At 39.9% G+C, this 20,144-nt stretch overlaps 2 protein-coding genes across 3 annotated transcripts in view; one reads left to right on the forward strand and one right to left on the reverse strand.

The window, feature by feature from the left end:
* LOC125006709 (SPRY domain-containing protein 3-like) overlaps nucleotides 1-15,205 on the reverse strand; it is a 19,556-nt gene extending 4,351 nt beyond the window's left edge. The window contains exons 1-7 of the mRNA XM_047582998.1: nucleotides 15,082-15,205; nucleotides 9,070-9,216; nucleotides 8,882-8,957; nucleotides 5,411-5,535; nucleotides 3,392-3,524; nucleotides 3,073-3,261; nucleotides 168-317 (exon numbers count right to left, since the gene is read on the reverse strand). Of these exons, the coding sequence (XP_047438954.1) occupies nucleotides 168-317; nucleotides 3,073-3,261; nucleotides 3,392-3,524; nucleotides 5,411-5,535; nucleotides 8,882-8,957; nucleotides 9,070-9,197 (801 nt within the window). The 5' untranslated portion in view covers nucleotides 9,198-9,216; nucleotides 15,082-15,205. The remainder of the gene's footprint in view (nucleotides 1-167; nucleotides 318-3,072; nucleotides 3,262-3,391; nucleotides 3,525-5,410; nucleotides 5,536-8,881; nucleotides 8,958-9,069; nucleotides 9,217-15,081) is intronic.
* Nucleotides 15,206-17,925: 2,720 nt separating this feature from the next.
* On the forward strand, nucleotides 17,926-19,945 carry LOC125006923 (insulin-like growth factor-binding protein 3). 2 transcript variants are annotated; one of them, XM_047583441.1, is made up of 5 exons: nucleotides 17,926-18,448; nucleotides 18,867-18,895; nucleotides 18,978-19,097; nucleotides 19,171-19,263; nucleotides 19,353-19,945. In XM_047583441.1, exons 1-5 carry the CDS (start codon nucleotides 18,130-18,132, stop codon nucleotides 19,392-19,394), a joined length of 603 nt encoding a protein of 200 aa, XP_047439397.1. In that variant the 5' UTR covers nucleotides 17,926-18,129; the 3' UTR covers nucleotides 19,395-19,945. The 2 variants fall into 2 exon arrangements, with proteins under 2 accessions (XP_047439397.1, XP_047439398.1); XM_047583442.1 differs by having other exon boundaries at nucleotides 17,929-18,448; nucleotides 19,171-19,945.
* The last annotated feature ends 199 nt before the right edge of the window (nucleotides 19,946-20,144 follow it).

Genomic DNA, 20,144 nt, shown 5'->3' on the forward strand with positions numbered 1-20,144 from the left:
TGAGCGCAGCGGTGCATATGAGGGAGGCTGATGATGGGGTGTTGGATGGATGGGTGGGGGTGGGGGTTCTTCAGGTAATCGCTGAGTGTGTACAGTAAATTACGCTGTGTGTCAGTGTCAGTGACATGTGATGATTATCGTGATGACTAAAAGGTGGAGGCCCTTACCCTGCGTGCCAGCCCCAGGGCAATGTAACACTTCTCTCCAGCATCTGTGATCTCAAGTTCGTAGTAGTGGAAGCGTGTGTTGAGAGGACGACGGGCCTGAGCCAAACCCACGTCCACGATTCTTATCCCTTTCCCTACGTACTCCAGCAGCTGTGGACATGAGACACATACAGGTTCTACTGTCACTTAAATGAGCTATGTGAACATAACATTCATATGGAACAGTGTAAAAAACAGATAACACCAGGGGCTTTGAACTATTTTGTTTCATCTTGATTATGCTCCTAAATATCTTACTAGTATAAGTAATTTTAAAGCCCAAAATAGAAACTGTAAGCCAGTGAACTGTCCCTTCACTACACAGAGACTGTGCTGACTAGAGGGAGCTGGATCTTATGGATCTGTTTCAGTCAAACGACTCTCATTTTGATATGTGTTTATTTTCAAGATGCCAGCCTGGGGTAACTTATTTTATCTGTGAATTAAGCACTGGGAGGAATGATAGTGTAAGATTTGGATCCAAATCATTCAAACTTATCTTCTAAACACAATCTATTCATGGGTTAATCGGACTTTGATTATTCTGAAATATGTTTTCTACATGGACACTTCATTTATTGTGTGGGAAATTCAGTTAAGACTTCTGCGTAAACCAAGAACTGTACCCACTTCAGTTGCTTGGGAGGGAGCTATGCTTTCCATTAGGCCGCTATAATATTCTGGCAAACAAAACACTTTGCTTTGCCTGTGTTGTCTGATACACAGCAAAAAAATAAACAAATAAAGAAAACAGAATGTCTCGCACAAGTGACTCAGTTCCTATTCAAAATACTCAGAGCCGTTCAAAATATTTGGTTCGCTCATGAACGTCACAACTCTACTGCTGACTACACTTCTCATCTATTCTAGTATGACCAGTAGTTTTCTCCTGCTTTTGCTCGGATAATTACATCTGGTTCTAACTTTCCTCAGACAGCAGCTGACTTTCTGACCCTTCTTTACTTGAGTTACTATTACTTTAACATAAAATGGTATTATCTCACAGTCAACAGTGGCTGCTGTTGAGCAAACATTTAAGTAATGTGTTCCATGTTAGGTGAAAAAGACCAAACCAATTTCTTGTGTTGCTTCTGTTCTACTAACTGCATTAAAGGATGATGCACCACTTTACCAATTTATTTAACAGTAACACAGGGGTAAGCATTACACTGACTACCTGTAATTCCTTAAATCCAAGCAGGTCGTTGAACCTATGGTGCGTTCATTCTGCGGTAACCGGATGGACTGAAACTGTTAGGAGAGCTTCATTAAGACTACACTGCATCTCTACACTAGTGAAAACATGTCTGCTTTTACATGAGCGTGGCTACGGTCTTCTTGATCTCAGGTTGGTACAGACAGAAGGCAATGCAAGAGCTGGCATTACCCTAATAGGAATGATAGATAACAAGAAAAAGAAAAAAAAAAGGTTGCAACATCATGGAAATCTTCCTTTCTGGGGAAAATGGGGTGGGATTTGAATCACCATTCCTGCACTGTACCGTTTTGGTGCTAAACAGTGCAGGGCAATGAGGATGATGTAACTGTGTACTTTATGTAGCAGAAGAAAACAACGCAACCAAAATACATCTTCCAGAAAGACCTTCTAAAATACTGTCCAACTGTAATCGTCTTACTGCATTAGTTCAAACTAAATAAAGCCTCTGATTACTAAAAATGTCTCCAATTTGCCAACTTACGCTTTTATTTGCCTAAGAGATACATTGCGGGACATTTCAATTTTCTTACTAAACTCAACTATTCTCCCTTCAGCACCAACAACGTCATGTTGCCAGGTCACATGCTTCAATCCTACAATTGTTTTACCTGTTAGCAGTCAGAGCCTTATTCAGCAATTACAGAGAATGTGTTTTTCATTTTTTATAATACACATCAAGTGGTAAACAGTTGCTCAGGTTATCGGGTTATTATTTTCACCACTCTGATAGGAGTTCTTTTTCCCATTTTCACAGCACTGTCACATTTTTTTATTTTTCCTGCAAAATCTGTCAGTTTTAGTTAAAGGAAATCTCTGGTGTGGGCTGCTGTTGCGAGTCTTGGTCAGTGGTATTGGTGAGCGACAGGTAATGGTGAGGGTATCTGACTCTATATCTCACCTGCTGTGTCTTTGAACACAAATAGTAAATGACATGGCACCAAAATAAGTGTCATTTTATTTTTGCCTCTACATATACAGGTGGAAAGCAAATGCACTGCGGCAAGTAGAACATTTAAGGCTCATTTAAGGCAACCAGTCTTTAACATTGGGTTTAATAACCCCTCTGACTCCACTAAAATGTGTTCACACAAAAGAAAGAAAGAAAGAAAATCCTTGTTTTTTTCCATGTCATACCAACAGATGCAGCACATGTGTTACTGAGTTACAGGGAGTTTACGGTGTGGTTTGTGGCCCTGCACTCACTCAGAACAGAGCCAGGTTTGCAGAAATAATGGATGAATTAGTGAGCAGCGTGCATGTCTCTCTGATAATGGTTCTGTGCGTATTAACGGCTGAGTCAGACCCAAAAACTCCAGAACTGGCGTCAATGGGAGAGGTCAGGATTCAGGTCAGTGAACATAAACATATGTCTTTGTGTCATCCTTATTTGTTTACATCAATTAAGTATTTAGCAACAGTTCATATTACTGCCAGGAGCAGACTCGGGAAGTTTCCGTAGGTGTCAGGTCAAGATGAGAATCAGGCTAAAGTGGTATGATAAGCCCACTTCTTTCCGATGCCACACAGACAGATTTTTCTGATTACTGAAACGAGTAGCCTTGGCTGATGTTGACTAAAGTGACTCACTTTATCAGACTTCATTGTGCTCCATCGGGGCCCATAAAACTTAAATGTTCAAGAACCTACTGTGCCAGTCGCCTTGACGTCATGGAGTCGGCCCCAGTCCTCTTCATGACTGTCCACTATCATCTGCCCATCATCATCCTCCATCCCCCACTCAGCGTTCAGGTCCAGTAACACTTCTTCCCCTAAGGAGTGCATTCCGACTGCAGGGTAGAGACCATCAGGGGATGCTGCGATGTCTACACTGCCGACCTGAGCACACATTCACATATGGTAGGGTTTAAGGGAAAGAAGCAGGGATCTAAACTGAATAAAACAAGACAAATTCTCCTGGTTGAAGACGTTCTGTCTAAAATGAAGACAGTGCTAACAGGGTACTTACTTCAATACCATTTTTGGTAAAAAACACTGTCAACTGTCCGTCATCAGAGTCGAGGGATATTCCACAACCAATTCTGTCACCCCTGCAGCATTTTGGACCAAACTGCTGTCCTACTGTGTTGCCATTGTACAGCCTACACACAGAAAGGGGCGAAGATGACATATAAGAGGTTAAGGGAATAACAATGATCTTATTGCAATGCAATATTCTGCTGAAATCTGGTCCTTGTATTCATGTTGAGGTTATTTAGACACATACCACTCACCTAAACATTGCTGCCTACCAGGGTACCCCATGGCAACGACACTCAGACAATACGGCCTTCCAAACAAAAACTAATTGGGAACAGCTAAAAAAACATGAAAACGGCCTAAGGTGTTGACTCTACCCCAAACTGATCGTGTATCTGTGGGATGCTCTGGAAGAAGCCTCATCTACAGAGGTCCCTCCTCTCACCCATAGGACTCAAAAGCAAAGGGTTTTTGCACGATGTGAAAGGGTCGAATGATATGGCAATTGACCTGGAATTTTATAAGTCTGGTTCGACACGGCTTAGATGTGAACAGGAATGCTGCGTCGACCTGGGTTTTTCGCTCTGACGCTGATGTATCTGCCTGTTACATTCTGACTCGACGGCCTGACAGACTTCAGCTTCAAAAACAAGTTTTGGTCTACTCCCATGAAGACTGATCTCTGAAGGGCAGTGATTTTTTTCAATCAAACAAATCAAATGTGTTGTTACGCAATTGTTAATGGAAGTGCATGGATGAACAGCGACTGTGCGACTGTGTTTATATACAGCTTGTATAGCGATCTTCCACATTTTTTTAGCGATCCTGGCAGCACTCTGCATCCAAGGAAAAGAGGAGATTTGGCAGCAGATATCAGGCTCTGTGCAGGACACAGTGATTTATTCTAATACTAGCACCCTTTTGAAAGAGCGGGGGTTTGACCGGTCAATTCTTCAGGTCATCAACAAACTGCAGTGTTATCTGCAATGTACTCAATGACGTATAAGGGAGGAAAAAACAGGCATGCTGCTCTCACAGCGGGAGGTCCAACCTGGGACTTTTGCCGATGTGAAAGCGCACCAAAGGCGAGTCAACCTGGGTGAAAACCGATGTGAAAGCGGTAAAAGACTCTCCTACCAAAATCTTGGTGCCAGGAACAACATGACATCCTTAAGGGGAGGCAAAAGGGAGAACTAAACAATATCAGGCAGGTGGTTTTAATGTTGTGGTTGATGAGTGTACTCTTAAAAGGTTTGTAGTTACAGTATGAAAAAGACACTCAGGAAATGCATGTAGAAAATAAAGGTCAAATGGTGCATCTTTTTCAAAATAAAAATAAAATATTTTGGAGCACTCTTGTGACCTAAGGATTTATTGTGCTGTGCTATGAACCCAAAAAGTCTTCAGTTCAGTTCCAGCCAGAGACCATAGTTACATATCAGTTCCCATCACTCACGATCATTAATATCAATGTCATCTCTCTACTGTCAAAGACATAATGGAGACGCAAAACGCAACAAAATGCCATAGTTCACATGCTAGTGTGTGATTTGTGATGTGACCATCACAAGTGACAGTTTGTGAACTCTTTCAGTTCTCAAAACTGTATGACTTGTTTAAGGGAAGTGTTAAGCGTAATAACTTCACATCAATTTATGGTAGATTCTTAGAAACACAAGGACAAAGGATCTTATGAATTATATAAATGTGAACTTTCCCCTGTTTCTAAAACACAGCTCCTGCAATTATTTGACTCTCACACTAATTAACAAACCTCTTGGTAAAAGTATTTCTGAAAGCTGAACATCAAATACATTAGTGCTCAGTCAGGCCTTAATTTGTACGTAGAGAAACAAGTGCTTTTATTTTGGGTTTGTCAATCATGAGGAAGTCACAGGCACAGACTACTTGGGGGTTATGTGTGGTTGTGTAAAGGTTATACAAGATGTAGGCTTAAGTTGAATCTAAAGTTCATTAATGCTTCATAGCTGCTACCATCTTCACATACTTGCCATCATCAGCATGAAAAGCCACAGAATGAGGGAGCCAGCCGGGCTGATGGTCCAGTTTGTAGAATTGAGGCACCAAACCAACAGCAATCATTCCCCTCACTCCTGTATCGACAATGGTTACCTAAAAAAAAAAAAAGAGTCACTGTTGTCAATCCCCCGTCCATGTTAAACATAAATTAACATGTGGAAGAAGAAATAAATTTGGCTGGTTGAGGCAGTTTCCAGTCCATTAGGACTGCTGTACAGGGATTGATTTTTATTAAACCTGTCTGTTTAAATAATTTTATAGCTAAAATTATTAAAGCATGCACCACTGCTTCATACTTTTCGTTTTATTTAGTCAGGAGTTTGGTGGAGGCATCTGTCAAGATGGTGATGGTAGAAGCCACCACGCTGAACTTCAATACCACTCTTGAGTAATCTTCACAAAGGGTAGGTTCTGTCTCTGTACAGTCAGTGGTGTGTTAGTATGCTAATATTTTCTTTTCAGCATTAAAATAAATGAAAGCTTATGCATAGTTGCTTATGCAGCTTAAGCAACTAATTGGACTAAACTAACATGATGTCACGGCTGTCAGCAAATCCTCAAGGTCAAAGGGTTCCCTTTTCTGCAGATAGTGGAATCAATCTAATAGATGTTAATAAGACATTTAATTTAAAGTGGTGGTCTGTGATCTGTCACATACATAATGGAAGCAGACTCATATAAGATGAACAAAGACTTTTCTAAAGGACCCACTTGAGGGTTGAAGGTTCATTTACAAGAATGGCTGCTCCTCCAGCCTCAACCCCAGGTTTTCATGATATTTTGTTTTGAGTTACCACAGCTTCTTTTTTTCACTTTTCCAAATTGGAAATCAAATTTCCAAGTCGACTTGAAAGTATATAGCATCTCTTTGTCCACCCTGACCATGATGCCTCAAAGTGAGAAGACTTAAGTAAAAGGCTGGCTTGCACCACTGTTATCATAACTGAATACTGACCATATGACATCATCCCCAGGGAGCCGTACATGGATAAAATGCAATCGGAGCACTGCTGGCAAATCCAGGGCAAGGAGAAGAGGAAACTTTTAAAGGTCTTTCCCATGACCTCAGCACTCCTTTCCTCAGAGTAAGAATGTGTGCCTTTTTTTCTCTCTCATTGTTAAACACGTACATGAATCTTAAAATCTACAATCATTTCTACAATCGTCATTCACTTAACAGTCATTTCTTTGCTCACATTTACACAAACGATCTCCTTCCTCCGCCTCCCACAAAGTTAGTCACAAGGATGAAGAGCGTGTAAGAATGAACAAACATGGTTTATTCAGGAACAGTCAGTGGCCTGGGATGTTTGCACAGTACAGTACATTAACAGTAACAGTGAAATAAACACGATCTGTAGGGAGCTGTAACTTACTAATATTATTGTCTTGGACGTATTAAACGTCTTCATGCATCGACCCGTCAAACCGAAAGCACAGCAAAAACTTCACTGTACAGGATCTTCCTGTTTAGAGGCTGTAAACGAGATGTTCCTTCTTTTTTTTAACTAAATATTTACAATGTCAGTCCAACAGGTGGATTAACAATGTTTTACTGGCTGTTTGTTGCAGCAGTTTCCAAATAAAGGATCAGAAACTGGGCACACACACTCTTGAGCCAAAGATAGTAGAGCTTCTGGTAAAAAGAAAATGGTACACAAGGAGAGGAAGGCACATAAAAATGGAGAAAGCATTTCAATGGATGCAAAATTAGTACATGGCTATGAGTGCAGGATGAGTCATCAGCATTTTAAAACAGTTTTACAGCAACTTATTCTAAACTACCATTACGAACACCTACAAATCAACTTCTGTTCATCAGTTCCAGGCTTGATACTATAGTATATACCAATCAACCACAACATTAAAACCACTGACAAGTAAAGTTAATACCATTGACCATTTTGTGACAATTCAGTGTTCTGCTGGGAAACTTTTGGACCTGGAATTCACTATGGATGTTACTTAGACATGTAGCACCCACCTAGACCAGACCAGACATCCCCACCCCATAGCACTGACACTCCTTGATGGCAGCAGTCATCCCCAGCAGGATGCAGCCTGACACAAAAACACTTAAAGAACAACTCGGAAAAACATGAAGAATAGCACAAGGTGTTGACCTTGCCTCCAGATTCACTAGAACCCAAACTGATCAAGTGTCTGTGGGACCCAAAGGCTACCACCAACAACATTCTTTTGGCAGACACCACAGAGCACCATCAGAAGACCCATGTCCATTCTGCATGAACAACTATGGAGGGTGGAGTTTAAAACCCCCTTTGTAAGAATTGCATCTTACTGGTTTCTCCACAAAGTCCCTTTTGACATGTACAGAGGCTGTTTTGAATGGATATTTTTTGTTTTATTTTGAAGAGGTAACAGTATATTTTGCTATCCCTAGCCTGGTAAACTGACTGAACAGTGACTGAACATCCAAATTGTTCAAAACACTGTGTACAGTGTGGTTTCAATTACTTGCATAGCATGGAAACAAAAATCTGTTGTGTTATTCTATTATATACGTACGGCTCGAAAAATCTGCTTTGGCTCCAACAATTTCAATATTTGCCAAGTAATTCCTTTTTCCAAGCTGAATCATCTTTGCGTTCATATGGACTTTATTCCTTGGAGTGAGGATTTTTTATTATGACGTACTAACATTAAGGGACGGTGACCTGCCAAGTGTCGCCTTATCATGAAGGTAGCATTCCACATCCACAATACAGACACATTCACATTTCATGTATAAGAAATAACCTTTTGAAACAGCTCTGTTTTTCCACCAATCACACAGTGAACTTGAATCACTGTTGTCAGTTTTAAACATACTGCACGATATTTTGTCTAACACTGTTTATCTGAGCTGTGTTTTCGGTTATTTCCAGCTTTGGGCGGCTCCGCCATTTCTACCGCGCACCTCATCAATACTGCACAGAGTGATGTGTATGACCGCTGGCATCCTTCGTTGTACTATTGTGAACACATCACATATTCAGATCTGTTAAAATGATTGTGCAGAGTGGAAATGGGGACATGGCCTACTTCTCAGCAGCACACAATGAGCACAGCCCATAAAGAATGATTTAAGTCCCTCATCTATGTACTTACTTACTTGTCCATTTGTCTAAAGGAGATAGTGACAGATTACAAAAAGTGTTGAATTTTCAAAACTGGGTCCAGGTGACATGTGCTATAAACCTGCTGCAGAATTGCTGATAATGTCAGTAAGTGAACAAGGAAGCCATAACCAACTGTAAAATTATCTAGCTTATATATCAGGTTTTGTGCAAATTTTAAGAGGTATTCATTCCAAGACATTACGATTATGAAGTCTGGGACTGTGGTGTGTAGGCAGCACATTTACTAGTGAAATTAAAATCCCCAAAAATGGTCACTCTTATGTTAGAACAACAGCAATAGACTGATCAACTCTTACTTCAAAATAGCGGTTTCTTTTCGACAGCGGCCGGGCTGCCACAAAACAGCCAACTTCATCTGAATTCCCATGATACCTAAAAAGAGAAGAAAAAAAGGGGGAAAAAAATGAACTTAAAACATAATCATCGCTTCAAGCAAACACCATGAAGAGTGAGACGATGATTGAATACTGATTCAGTATGTTACCTGAGTTTCTCTCCGTCTCTCAGCATCCTCTTGAGACGCTCCTGGTAACGCACCGCTCTCACCTCACGGATCTCTCGTATTCGCCTCCTCCAGTTCAGAAAGCGATAGTGAAGGTTTATGTCGTCCATGTCTGAAAATCATTACAATCTAGGACACAAGGAGCATAACAGAGAGAAAACATCATGATTTAATTGCTTAAAGTTATTTTGAATGGATCAAATTAAGACTTTACCAGCACAGTTTAGCATTTAGCATTTGACTATATAAAGATTTAGTATGAAGAGAGAAGTCTTATTAAGTCAACAGATACTCTTATCTTTTTGTGTTACAAGGGCATCATTTTGCACAGTGGCAGGCAAACATCTGGGAAAATCTAATGAAAAATTCCCTTACTGCAAAAAGAGAAGTGAGTCAACAAAGGTGACACATTTCTATGATACTTACAGCAAGATACTTTTATTTCCACTTTTGAAAGTTTCAAAATAACAACAATTGTAAATGGTTTCCAGCAAATGTAGTTAGTACTGCAATACCCCCTCTAAGAAGTATCACAGCTTGCCAGTGCTTTTTGAATCCAGCTAAGTGTCTCAGTATTCTAGTTCGCAGATTTTTGCGCCTGCTCTGTCTGGCACACCTCTAATTCTTTTTGCACATGCTGTTGTTCTTTTGAGGTCTATTTCCTGTTATGTGTGCAGGGCCAGCACAAGCATCTTTGGGTGGTGCATGGGCTTGTCCACACCCAAGAAGGTGTGTGATAAAAGGGTACGCCTGAGGAGACCTGCAAAGCCACAAGTGTTTTGTTGCTGAAACACCGTGCTTTCACTGTGTTGCAGTCTTTGTATATAACCTTTAGAGGTATGATCATAGCTGCTGTATATATGTCACCAGAGATGAAGTGAAATACACTACAGTTCAGTGAGTTTCCATTTGAGGTTGACTTATAAGTGAGTCAGTTCCCATAAACTTCCATGTTGAAATATTTAGTCATAGAGCAGAAATAAACATATTTTAAATATAAAAATATACAGTATATACAGACCCTTTCCAAAAAATTAGAATAATGGAAAAGTTGTTTAATTTCCATGATTCCATTCAAAAAGTTAAACTTTCATAGATTATAGATTCAGGGCCCACAATCTAAAAGATTTCAAGTATTTATTTGTTTATTTTTACATAATTTGGGCTTCCAGCTCATAAAACCCACGAAAACAGGAATTCAAAAGAATACTGTGAAGAAATCATCCCAAATTTTGCAGGGCATGAATGTTTTAAACTGAGTGTCACACACTAATCATTTACTAAACTCAAAGCACCTGCACAGGTTTCCCCAGGTGTCATTAAATTGCTTCAGTTTGGTTCAATATGGGGAAGACTGCAGACATGACATCTAGCCAGAAGACCATCATTGATACCCTCCATAGGATGGGTAAGCCACAAAAGTTGATAGCAAAGGAGACTGGCTGTTCACAGACTGCTGTGTCCAAGTATATCAATGGAAAGTCTAGTGGAAGGGCAAAATGTGCCAGGAGAAGATGCACCAGCAAAAGAGATGACCGTGGGCTTCAGCAGATTATCAAGCAGAGAAGATTCAAGAATCTGGCAGAGATCCAGAAAGAGTGGAATGAGGCAGGAGTCACAGTTTCAAAAACCACCACATTCAGACGCATCTGGGAGATGGGCTACAACTGTCGGGTTCCTCAGGTCAAGCCACTTCTGAACCTGAAGCATCGTAGGAAGCATCTCAACTGGGCCAAGGAGAAGAAGGACTGGACTGTTGGCCAGTGGTCCAATCTCCTCTTTTCCAATGAAAGTAAAGTGTGCCTTTCATACAGGAATCAAGGTCCAAGGGTTTGGAGGAAGATGGATGAGGAACAGAACCCAAGCTGCTTGAGGTCCAGTGTGAAATATCCAGTCAGTCATGATTTGGGGTGCAATGTCCGGTGCAGGTGTTGGTAAACTCTGCTTTCTTAAATCCAAGGACAAGGCCACCACAACAGAATGTTTTAGAGGACTTCATGAGTCCTTCTGCTGAGGATCTGTATGGAGATGCAGATTTCATCTTCCAGCAAGACCTGGCCCTTGCCCATACCGCCAGAAGCACCAAAACCTGGTTTGATGACCATGCCATCACAGTGCTTGACTGGCCAACCAACTCGCCGGACCTAAACCCCATTGAGAATCTGAGGTGTTCAAGAGGAAAATGAAGGGCACTAGACCCAATAACAAAGAGCTGACAGCAAGCATCAAGGAAACCTGGGCTTCCATAACTCCCAGGCAATGCCACAGGCTGATTGTCTCCATGCCACGTCGCATCAAGACAGTGGTTAAGGCAAAGGGATTCCCAACCAAGTATTGAAGATTTACATAGCGTTTTGAAAGTACCACATTTGATTTGATGTGATCCCAATTTCTGTCTTTTTTTTTCTGCAAAAACTGAGAAGTAAATGGTGATTTCTTCATAGTATTCAATTTTTTTGAATTCCTGTTCTCGTGGGTTTTGAGCTGGAAGCCCAAATTATGTAAAAATAAACAAATACTTGAATTTGTTTCAATTGTGGGCCCTGAATCTATAATCTATTAAAGTTTAACTTTTTGAACAGAATTATGTAAATGAATCCACTTTTCCATGATATCCTAATTTTTTAGAAAGGGTCTGTATATGTACAGCGGATAAAATAAGTATTGAACACATCACAATTTTTCATAGTAAACATATTTCTAAAGGTGCTATTGACATGACATTTTCAACAGGTGTTGTAACAACCCAAGTAATAAAAAGAAACCAAAACAAAAAAGTTCAGAAATTAAGTTATGTGTAATAATGTAAAATAGCACAGGGAAAAAGTATTGAACACGATTACTGACATTTAATACTTTGTACAAAAGCCTTTGTTGGTAATGACAGCTACAAGACACCTCCTGTATGGAGAAACTAGTCACATGGATTGCTCAGGTGTGATTTTTATCTATCCTTCCACATAAATAGTCTTTAAATCTTGAAGGTTCCATGGGCCTCTTCTATGAACTCTAGTTTTAGTTCTTTCTATAGATTCTCAATTGGATTCAAGTCAGGTTGGTTGGGCCGTTCTAGCAGCTTCATTCTCTTTCTCTGAAGCCAGTTGAGAGTTTCCTTGGCTCTATGTTTGGGATCATTGTCTTGCTGAAATATCCATTCTCGTTTCATCTTCATCATTCTGGTAGATGGCAGCAGATTTTTCTCAAGAATGTCTCAGTACATGTTTCCATTCATCTCCCTTCAGTTATATGAAGTTTGCCAGTACCATATGCAGAAAACAGCCCCACACCATGATGTTCCACCTCCAAACTTCACTGTCGGTATGGTGTTTCTGGGGTGATGTGCAGTGCATTTTGTCCTCCAAACATGGTGTGTGTTATGGCATCCAAAGAGTTCAGTTTTGCTCTCATCTGACCAGACTATGTTCTTCCAGTATTTTACAGGCTTCTCCAAATGCTGTGCAGCAAACTTTAAACGAGCTTCAACATACTTTTTCCTTCAGAAATGGAGTCTTGCGTGGTGAGCGTGCATACAGGCCATGGCCGTTGAGTGCATTGCTTATGGTTTTCTTTGAAACAATTGCTAACAAATGCTAATTCCAGGTCTTTCTGAAGCTCCACAAGTGATCATTGGCTCTCATACAACTCTTCTGATAATTCTTTTCACTCCTCTGTCAGAAATCTCACGAGGAGTTCTTTGCTTTTCCCCTCATGAGATGTTCCTTGTGTGACATCTTGGTAATGACACACCTTTTTATAGGCCATCAGTTTGGACTGAACCAGCTGATATTCATTTGCACTGACAAGGGGCAGGATGGCTTTCTGATCACTGATAGATTTCAGCTGGTGTCTTGGCTTTCCATGCCTTTTTCCACCTCCCTTTCTGCGTGTGTTCAATACTTTTTCCCTGTGTTATTTTACATTATTACACATAACTTCATTTCTGAAATTATTTATTTGGGTTTCTTTCTATCTTTCTGTTACTTGGGTTGTTACCAACCCCTGTTGAAAATTCCATATCAATAGCACCTTTAGAAATATGTTTACTATGAAAAATTGTGATTCAATACTTTTTTATCTGCTGTATATAGCTAATACAGCTATACAATACACAACAATGCACTATGTGCTACTATCTATACTGGCTCACCAGAGGGTCTAATCTGGCCCCCTGCATGAATTCGCATGAAGTGCAAAAATTACATAGAAGACTGTAATTTTTCAATAAAAATAAGTGCTATTCCTAATTTGTCCCCTTTTTTTGTCTATTTTTTTTTCCACAGAATACAACACTGAAATGAAGAACTAAATATAAGTGTTTACATATATACATAAACATGTTTTGTAAACGGACAGTTCATTAAATGTAAAAAAATATTTTATTTACTTGTACTTCTTTGTACTAAAACAGAGTGGAAAAAAATCTGGTGTTGTTGCTACTTACAGATATTATGGTGTTACGTTACTGGTCCGGCATGTCATCAAATGGGGCTGAATGTGGCCCTTAAACTAAAATGTGTTTGACACCCAATCTCTATGCTTTTAGGAACTATTAAACCTATTATACAATTCACGCTATCAAACAACTTGGCTAAACCTTTGCACTGTAGGATCATTTAAAGCTAAGGTGAGAGAGGCAGCCAGGCACGTCAGTGTGATCTTCAAGGTCTGCGGTCAGTGGTGACTCACAGATCACAAGCAGAGCAAGAACAAGATCAGCAACTGTAAAATAATTTGATGTTAGTGCAGCCATAAAAGCTGGGGCGGTAAAAGCACAGGTCCTCCTTAAAGAGCAGCAAACATTTTGACCGCAACATGATTGGCACCATTGCATGACAACAACAAGAATGACCTGGGTCTGATCCCTGGGCCAAACCCTTCCTGAGAAGAGTTTAATCCTACATTCCAAAAAAAAAACAAGCATAGAGACATCACACTACCAACAGGCCTGAACGTGAATTCCCACCTGTGTCAGCCTTGTAATGGTCTGGTGTCCCAGGTGCTGAATTACCTCTTCTGATAACCCTTTACTTCCCTTTACGCCTTAACTACTAAACATCTAAGGACCAATATCTTTACTCAGCACTTTAATAGTGTAAAACTGCAAATAAATTTATCTACTAATTATCCCACAGATTATTTTCTTAAATTAACATTAGGTTTTTGAAGTGCTTATATTTTATATCACCGTTGTCTTACCTTCCATGTAATTTAATTAATTTACCTGTTTTTCTCTAAATAACCAAACAAAGAATACAAACTGGAAAATGTGAATATTAAATGACAAAAAAATGGGTTAATCTAAAATTACAGCCTTTTTTAGATATTAGATTTTGTTCAAGTAATAATTACTGGTTACTGTTCTACACACACACACACACACACACACACACATACTCCTATATACACACATATATGTTGTTTTTAAATCTCCTGTTATGTAATCAAGAGCAGGATGACTCAGGTGAAAGCACCTTGTCTTTCACAGTTGCCATATTACTCATTCAGTTTCTGTATACATGTATGTTGTTGTCTGGGATTGAGTGGGGGATTACACACAAGAACTGTGTAAATTAATAAATTCAAGGTCCCGTTTAATTTTAATTAAAATATTGTCTGTCCCTCTTAAAAATGAAAATGAAAAGAAAAATATGTGCGGATTTCTCTTCGTTGATATAAAACCCCGAGGTAAATCTAATCGAATACAAAATCAGGATCTAATTGGTCATATGTCTGTTGATCAATTCAGAAATAAATAAGTAAATAATTTTTGTATTTGTTGGCGTCAAACTCATTTACCAGTAAATTTAAATGACCAATTTACGAGCGTACCGCGAACGCAGCATTGCGTTTCCCAAACTACTCGTTGCCGGTGAGCTGTTTTCAAGCGATACAACATTATCGCGCTGTGTGGCTGTTTATATCACGTAAACATGAATATAACTCGGGTTATACACACATTAGTCAAAGCCCCACACTCCTGTATTGGTTTCTTACTGTTTTATAACTTGTAATGCGTCGTCCTTCGGGTTTTCTTCCAGTTTTAAGGAGGTGAAGTCTGTCACTTTAGGTCCAGCCTGCGAAGTCGGAAGTCCCGCCTCCTCAACCAATCAGATCTCAGGATAAATACGGAGTGAAGCCTTTAACCTGCGCAGTGCCATGGCTGCTTTATGTTTTTATCTTCTTTACATTAGAAATAAAAGCACGTGCTTCCTGAAAAGTCTGCAGGAACTGATTTTATTATTTCTTTTTCTTTCTTTCTTTCTTTAAAAAAAAAAGAAATTAAAAATGTGCATTTTACTTTCACTTTACATATGATGTAGTGTTGTTTCACTTCTGGAAAGGCCGGAAGTCCTGCTTTGAGAGGGCACAAAAGGAGGATGCTCTAATTCTGATTCCCTTGAAGCCTTTTTCCTTTGGGGCATCTGTAAATAAAAAGACGTGCCACCACCTCTGTAACACAGCAGCTGTTTTTTAGATCTTTTACGAGAGTGTGATTGAATATGAACATACACCATAGTGGTATTCACAGGTGTTCATGTGTTCCAATCACTTCCTTGGCCACAAGTGTATAAAATCAAGCTCATAGGCATGCAAACTGCTTCTACAAACATTTGTAGAAGCAGTCTCCTGAAACACTCTCAGGAGCTCAGCAAACTCAAGGTACAGAGATAGAATGCCACGTGTGCAACAAGTCCAGTTGTGAAATGTCCTAGCTACTAAATATTCCACAGTCACCTGTCATTGGTATTATAAGTGTCAGGCCACGTAAAATGACAGAGCAGGGTCAGCGGATGCTGAGGCAGATAGTGCACAGAGGTCACCAATTTTCTGCAGTCAGTCACTATAGACCCGCAAACTTCATGTGACCTTCAGGTTAGCTTAAGAACAGTGTGTAGAGAGCTTCATGGAATGGGTTTTCATGGCTGAGCAACTGCTTCAGAACCATACATTCATGCCAAGTCCAATGAAAAGCGCCGGATGTAGTGGTGTAAAGCATGCTCCCACTGGACTCTAGAGACATTCTCTGGACTGACAAATCACGTTTCTCCATCTGGAAATCTGATGGACAAATCTGGGTTTGGTGGTTGCCAGGAGAACAGTATTTGTCTGACTGTGCCAAGTGTGAAATTTGGTGGAGGGTGGGTTATGGATTATCTGGTGTTGTTTTTCAGGGCTTGGCCTTGCTCCCTTATTTCAAGTGAAAGGAACTCTGAATGCTTCAACGTACCAAGAGATTTTTAATTCTCCCAACTTTGTGGGAACAGTTTGGGGATAGTTCATTCCTGTTCCAACATGACCATGCACCAGTGCACAAAGCAGTTTGCTGTGGAAGAACTTGACTGGCCTGCACGGAGTCCTGACCTCAACCCGACAGAACATGTTTGGGATGAATTAGATCAAAGACTGCGAGCCAGGCTTTCTCATCCAACGTCAGTGTCTGACCTCACAAATGTGCTTCTGGAAGAATGGTAAAAAAAATCTCATAAACACACCTAAAACCGTGGAAAGCCTTCCCAGAAGAGTTGAAGCAGAGTTGATATATATAATGTGTGTGTGTGTGTGTGTGTGTGTGTGTGTGTGTGTGTGTGTGTGTGTGTGTGTGTGTGTGTGTGTGTGTTTGTGTGTTTGTGTGTTTAAATAAAATATAAAAACAGATAAAATACTTGATCATATGTCTTAATCATATGTCCCACTGTGGAATCATATTTGATTCCACAGTGGGGATCCATCTTTTCATACACACAAAGAGTGAGTAGTGAGACATCTGGAGCAGCCACCCATGCAGCGGGTTTGTGTGAGAGTTTGTGTGGTTGATGCCAGGGGCCCTACAATCCAAAGTCTGCTACCTTAACCACAAGCTCCTCAATTTAATCAAATGGTCTTTTAGTGGCCTTTTAATTGACTGGCTAATCCCTGTATTATTACTGTGCACATTTGACTGACAAATTGAAACTGATTGCATTCTCACTGATGTTACCTGACACTAGGTGGTCGCTGACTGTAATGAACATATGAAAGAAGAAAGAACAGTCAGGGGTTTTGTGATCCTGTTTTCTAATTTAATGATCCTGTGACTCACAGACTGGTCTGTGCAGGATTTACAGGGTGGGACTTTCTGCTCTTGGCTATTAATGTCTTAGTCATCTCGTCTTGAGTGGCACTCCTAGAGTCAGCCCTCTTTCTCTCAGCGTCAGCCGTTTCCTCCTCAATCTTTTGCCCTGCAGTCACAGAGCACAAGTGTTTGTTTAGTGGTTGCTATTTAAAGAAAAGTTATCACAGTGTCAAACACGGATGAACAGGATGGGAGTAATTAAATGTACTCTTATTACTCAAACTAAATACAGTAGCTTTAATTGCAGGAGTGTTATTTTGTTTAATCTTTTCTTACGTCTACAATGTTGGAACATGTTTTAGAATCAGTTAAACGTATTACTATACTATTAGTGATTGCAGTTGTATAATAAGTTATATGTGGTGGAGTAGAAGAAAATCTTGTCTTTTCATTATTCAGTCAACTGTGACCAGCTATGGGAGTAGTTTTACGACATTGATTATAAACAGATGACCTGTTGTCAATGTTTTAAACCAAGAAGATGGTTTACTTGTTGAGCCATGATTGTTTGGTTGTATTCAAGCTCCACATCTGCACATAAATGACCCACCAAGTCAGGGAAAAGGCAGAGCAATGGAGTACCAAACACTTCACTCACAATCCTGCGAGATGACAGACAACAAATGGTATGAGCATGTGTGAGTGTGTGTCAGAGACAAGTCAAAAGGGGGTGTGCTCAGCTGTGTGGAAATCAGAGGGAAAGCTAACATTCTCCATCACGCACCCTCCCATACCTTTTCCTCACTGGTTTAGGCTCTTTAAAAGCTGCCCCCAGTCCTGTCTGTCAGCCTCATAATCTCTTTGTGCTGCCCGAGGGAACATAGGGAACTATATTTGAAACATGCTAAAGTGGGAACAAAGTTAAATAGCAAACGTTTAACAATCCTGTGCTTATAGAGATCGAACCTGTTTATTACTTTCAGTGTGAGATGTTTGAGATGTTTTTGAATATACACATCCTCGTGCTTGTTCTCCTGAAAATGGCTCTGTCAAGTCCACTGACCACAGCATCAAGAGGATGTGCCACCTGTAATGGAAAGCCTTCGCAGGCTCAGCCGTCTGCAGATTTAAATGCCACAGCTCTGGCTCTTGGAGAGCGATGTGGGATCTACACTCTGAGCTGCGGCCATGGTCTGCGCTGTGCACCTCAGGAGGACGACCCAAGGCCCCTCCGTGCCCTGGTGGAAGGCAGAGGAGTCTGCAGCAATGCCACCGGCATCAGCCCGACTAAACAGGTCCACACTCTAGGTAAGGTTCACACAAATCTTTATGCTGCGGGAGATGGTGTGTATGAAGGAATGAATACACGAATCAAGCAATAATATTCTTTGGCAATGTGGTTTTTGTATTCAGTACTAGTGAAGCCACAAGTGAACATTTCCTTATTTATTTGTCTTTTTTTTTTTAAACCATATTAAAGCTTCATGTTGAAAAAATGTATCGCTCTTTCTTTAAAGAAGATTGTTTTATTGCTGTAGATCTATACTGAAGTTATTATTCAATTAAGAGCTACAAGGTTTACAGAATTGCAAAAGGAGTTTTAGAGGAGTTAACTGGAATTTATTTAAATTAAATGATACAAAAATGATATATTTTTGATTTCAATACAAGTTCACAAAGAAATCAGTAATCCATGTCAGATATTTTTGTCTCTATCTGATCCTAGACTCAGAACCTACTGAAGATCCAGATATGGTAAATTTCCTCTCTGAGTACTTCAGTGACTATACGACTGAAATCAGTGCATGAATCTGTCTAACTCTGTCTCCTCCTGCAGGGTCCATGTAGTAAACTGCTATCTACAGTTATGAAAGCTCTTGATGCCCGTGTAATTAAGCCACATCAGGACATCTACTTACCCAACTGCGACAAGAATGGTTTCTTTTTGAGGCAACAGGTGAGTTTTCAAATGAGATGATTCAGTGAAAGTGTCCCTACAGAGACTGAACATGTTGGTTCTCTTTGTGCAGTGCTGGTCATCTCGAGGTGTGCAGCGTAGAAGGTGTTGGTGTGTGGACAAGAACGGCAAGCAGGTCTCCACGAACACTAAGCAGAAGCGCAGCGTGAGTTGTTAAAATGCACTGAATGAATTAAGATGAAGGAAGTTACTCCAAACGGACAGACACTGAAGTAGCTGTGTCTCATATTTCAGTCTCCCACAGGTGAACCTTTGTCGCCTTGCGCCCTCTACTGAACCTAATTAAACTGTATTGCTTTGATATCCTTTCACATCTGCTTTCATCAGTTATATGTATGTTAACATGTGAAAATATCCATATATATATGTATATATTCTCTTGCTATCTGTGCTGTCTGTGCTGCTATGTATGTATGTATGTAAGCTGTTTATCTTGTAACAAGAATTTATTTCTCACGCTATGAAGCCAAGAATTTGTATATTTTATATGTATTTATATAATTACAGTATTCTTTTTTTTATACCTTGAAACCACTGCACCTGTATTACTGCAACTGAAATACAGTCACTGCATGTAATCCTATTTATGTTACTTTTTTACTTACAGATATATTTATGTTCATGCTGACTGTCCATACGAGACAATGCTAGGTATTTTAAGGTATTTTAGAAACCTGAAATGTTCATGAAACACTTGGGGGCATTATGTTTATTTTTCTCTCAACACTAATACTGATGGGCAGTGTTACGAAACTTGCACTGAGGAAGTGTTTTTTCTATGGATTGTATTTGTTGTTATAATAAAAAATATATTTAAAAATGTAAAACGATTGGGTTTTTGAAAACAAAATGTTACTATCCATCCACCTGAAAGAAGAAATGAAGAAGAAGAAGCAGTAGAAGAAATCATCTCAGCATTATCCCTATATCATTACGTTTAGTTTATTAAAGCCAGGGCACAAGGCTCAAAACTGTAAAAGTAAACATCAGTATCAGGCATAACATTGTGACTACCTTCCTAATGGT

The sequence above is a fragment of the Mugil cephalus genome, chromosome 4 (genome assembly GCF_022458985.1).
Source record: "Mugil cephalus isolate CIBA_MC_2020 chromosome 4, CIBA_Mcephalus_1.1, whole genome shotgun sequence".
Lineage (NCBI taxonomy): Eukaryota > Metazoa > Chordata > Actinopteri > Mugiliformes > Mugilidae > Mugil > Mugil cephalus.

Bases quoted from the DNA above. Each gene is read 5' to 3' on its own strand.
- LOC125006923 (XM_047583441.1), top strand. From the start codon at position 18,130: ATGTTTGAGATGTTTTTGAATATACACATCCTCGTGCTTGTTCTCCTG. The intron at 18,449-18,866 runs GTAAGGTTCACA...ATCTGATCCTAG, and splicing joins TAAACAGGTCCACACTCTAG to ACTCAGAACCTACTGAAGAT. The intron at 19,098-19,170 runs GTGAGTTTTCAA...CTCTTTGTGCAG, and splicing joins GTTTCTTTTTGAGGCAACAG to TGCTGGTCATCTCGAGGTGT.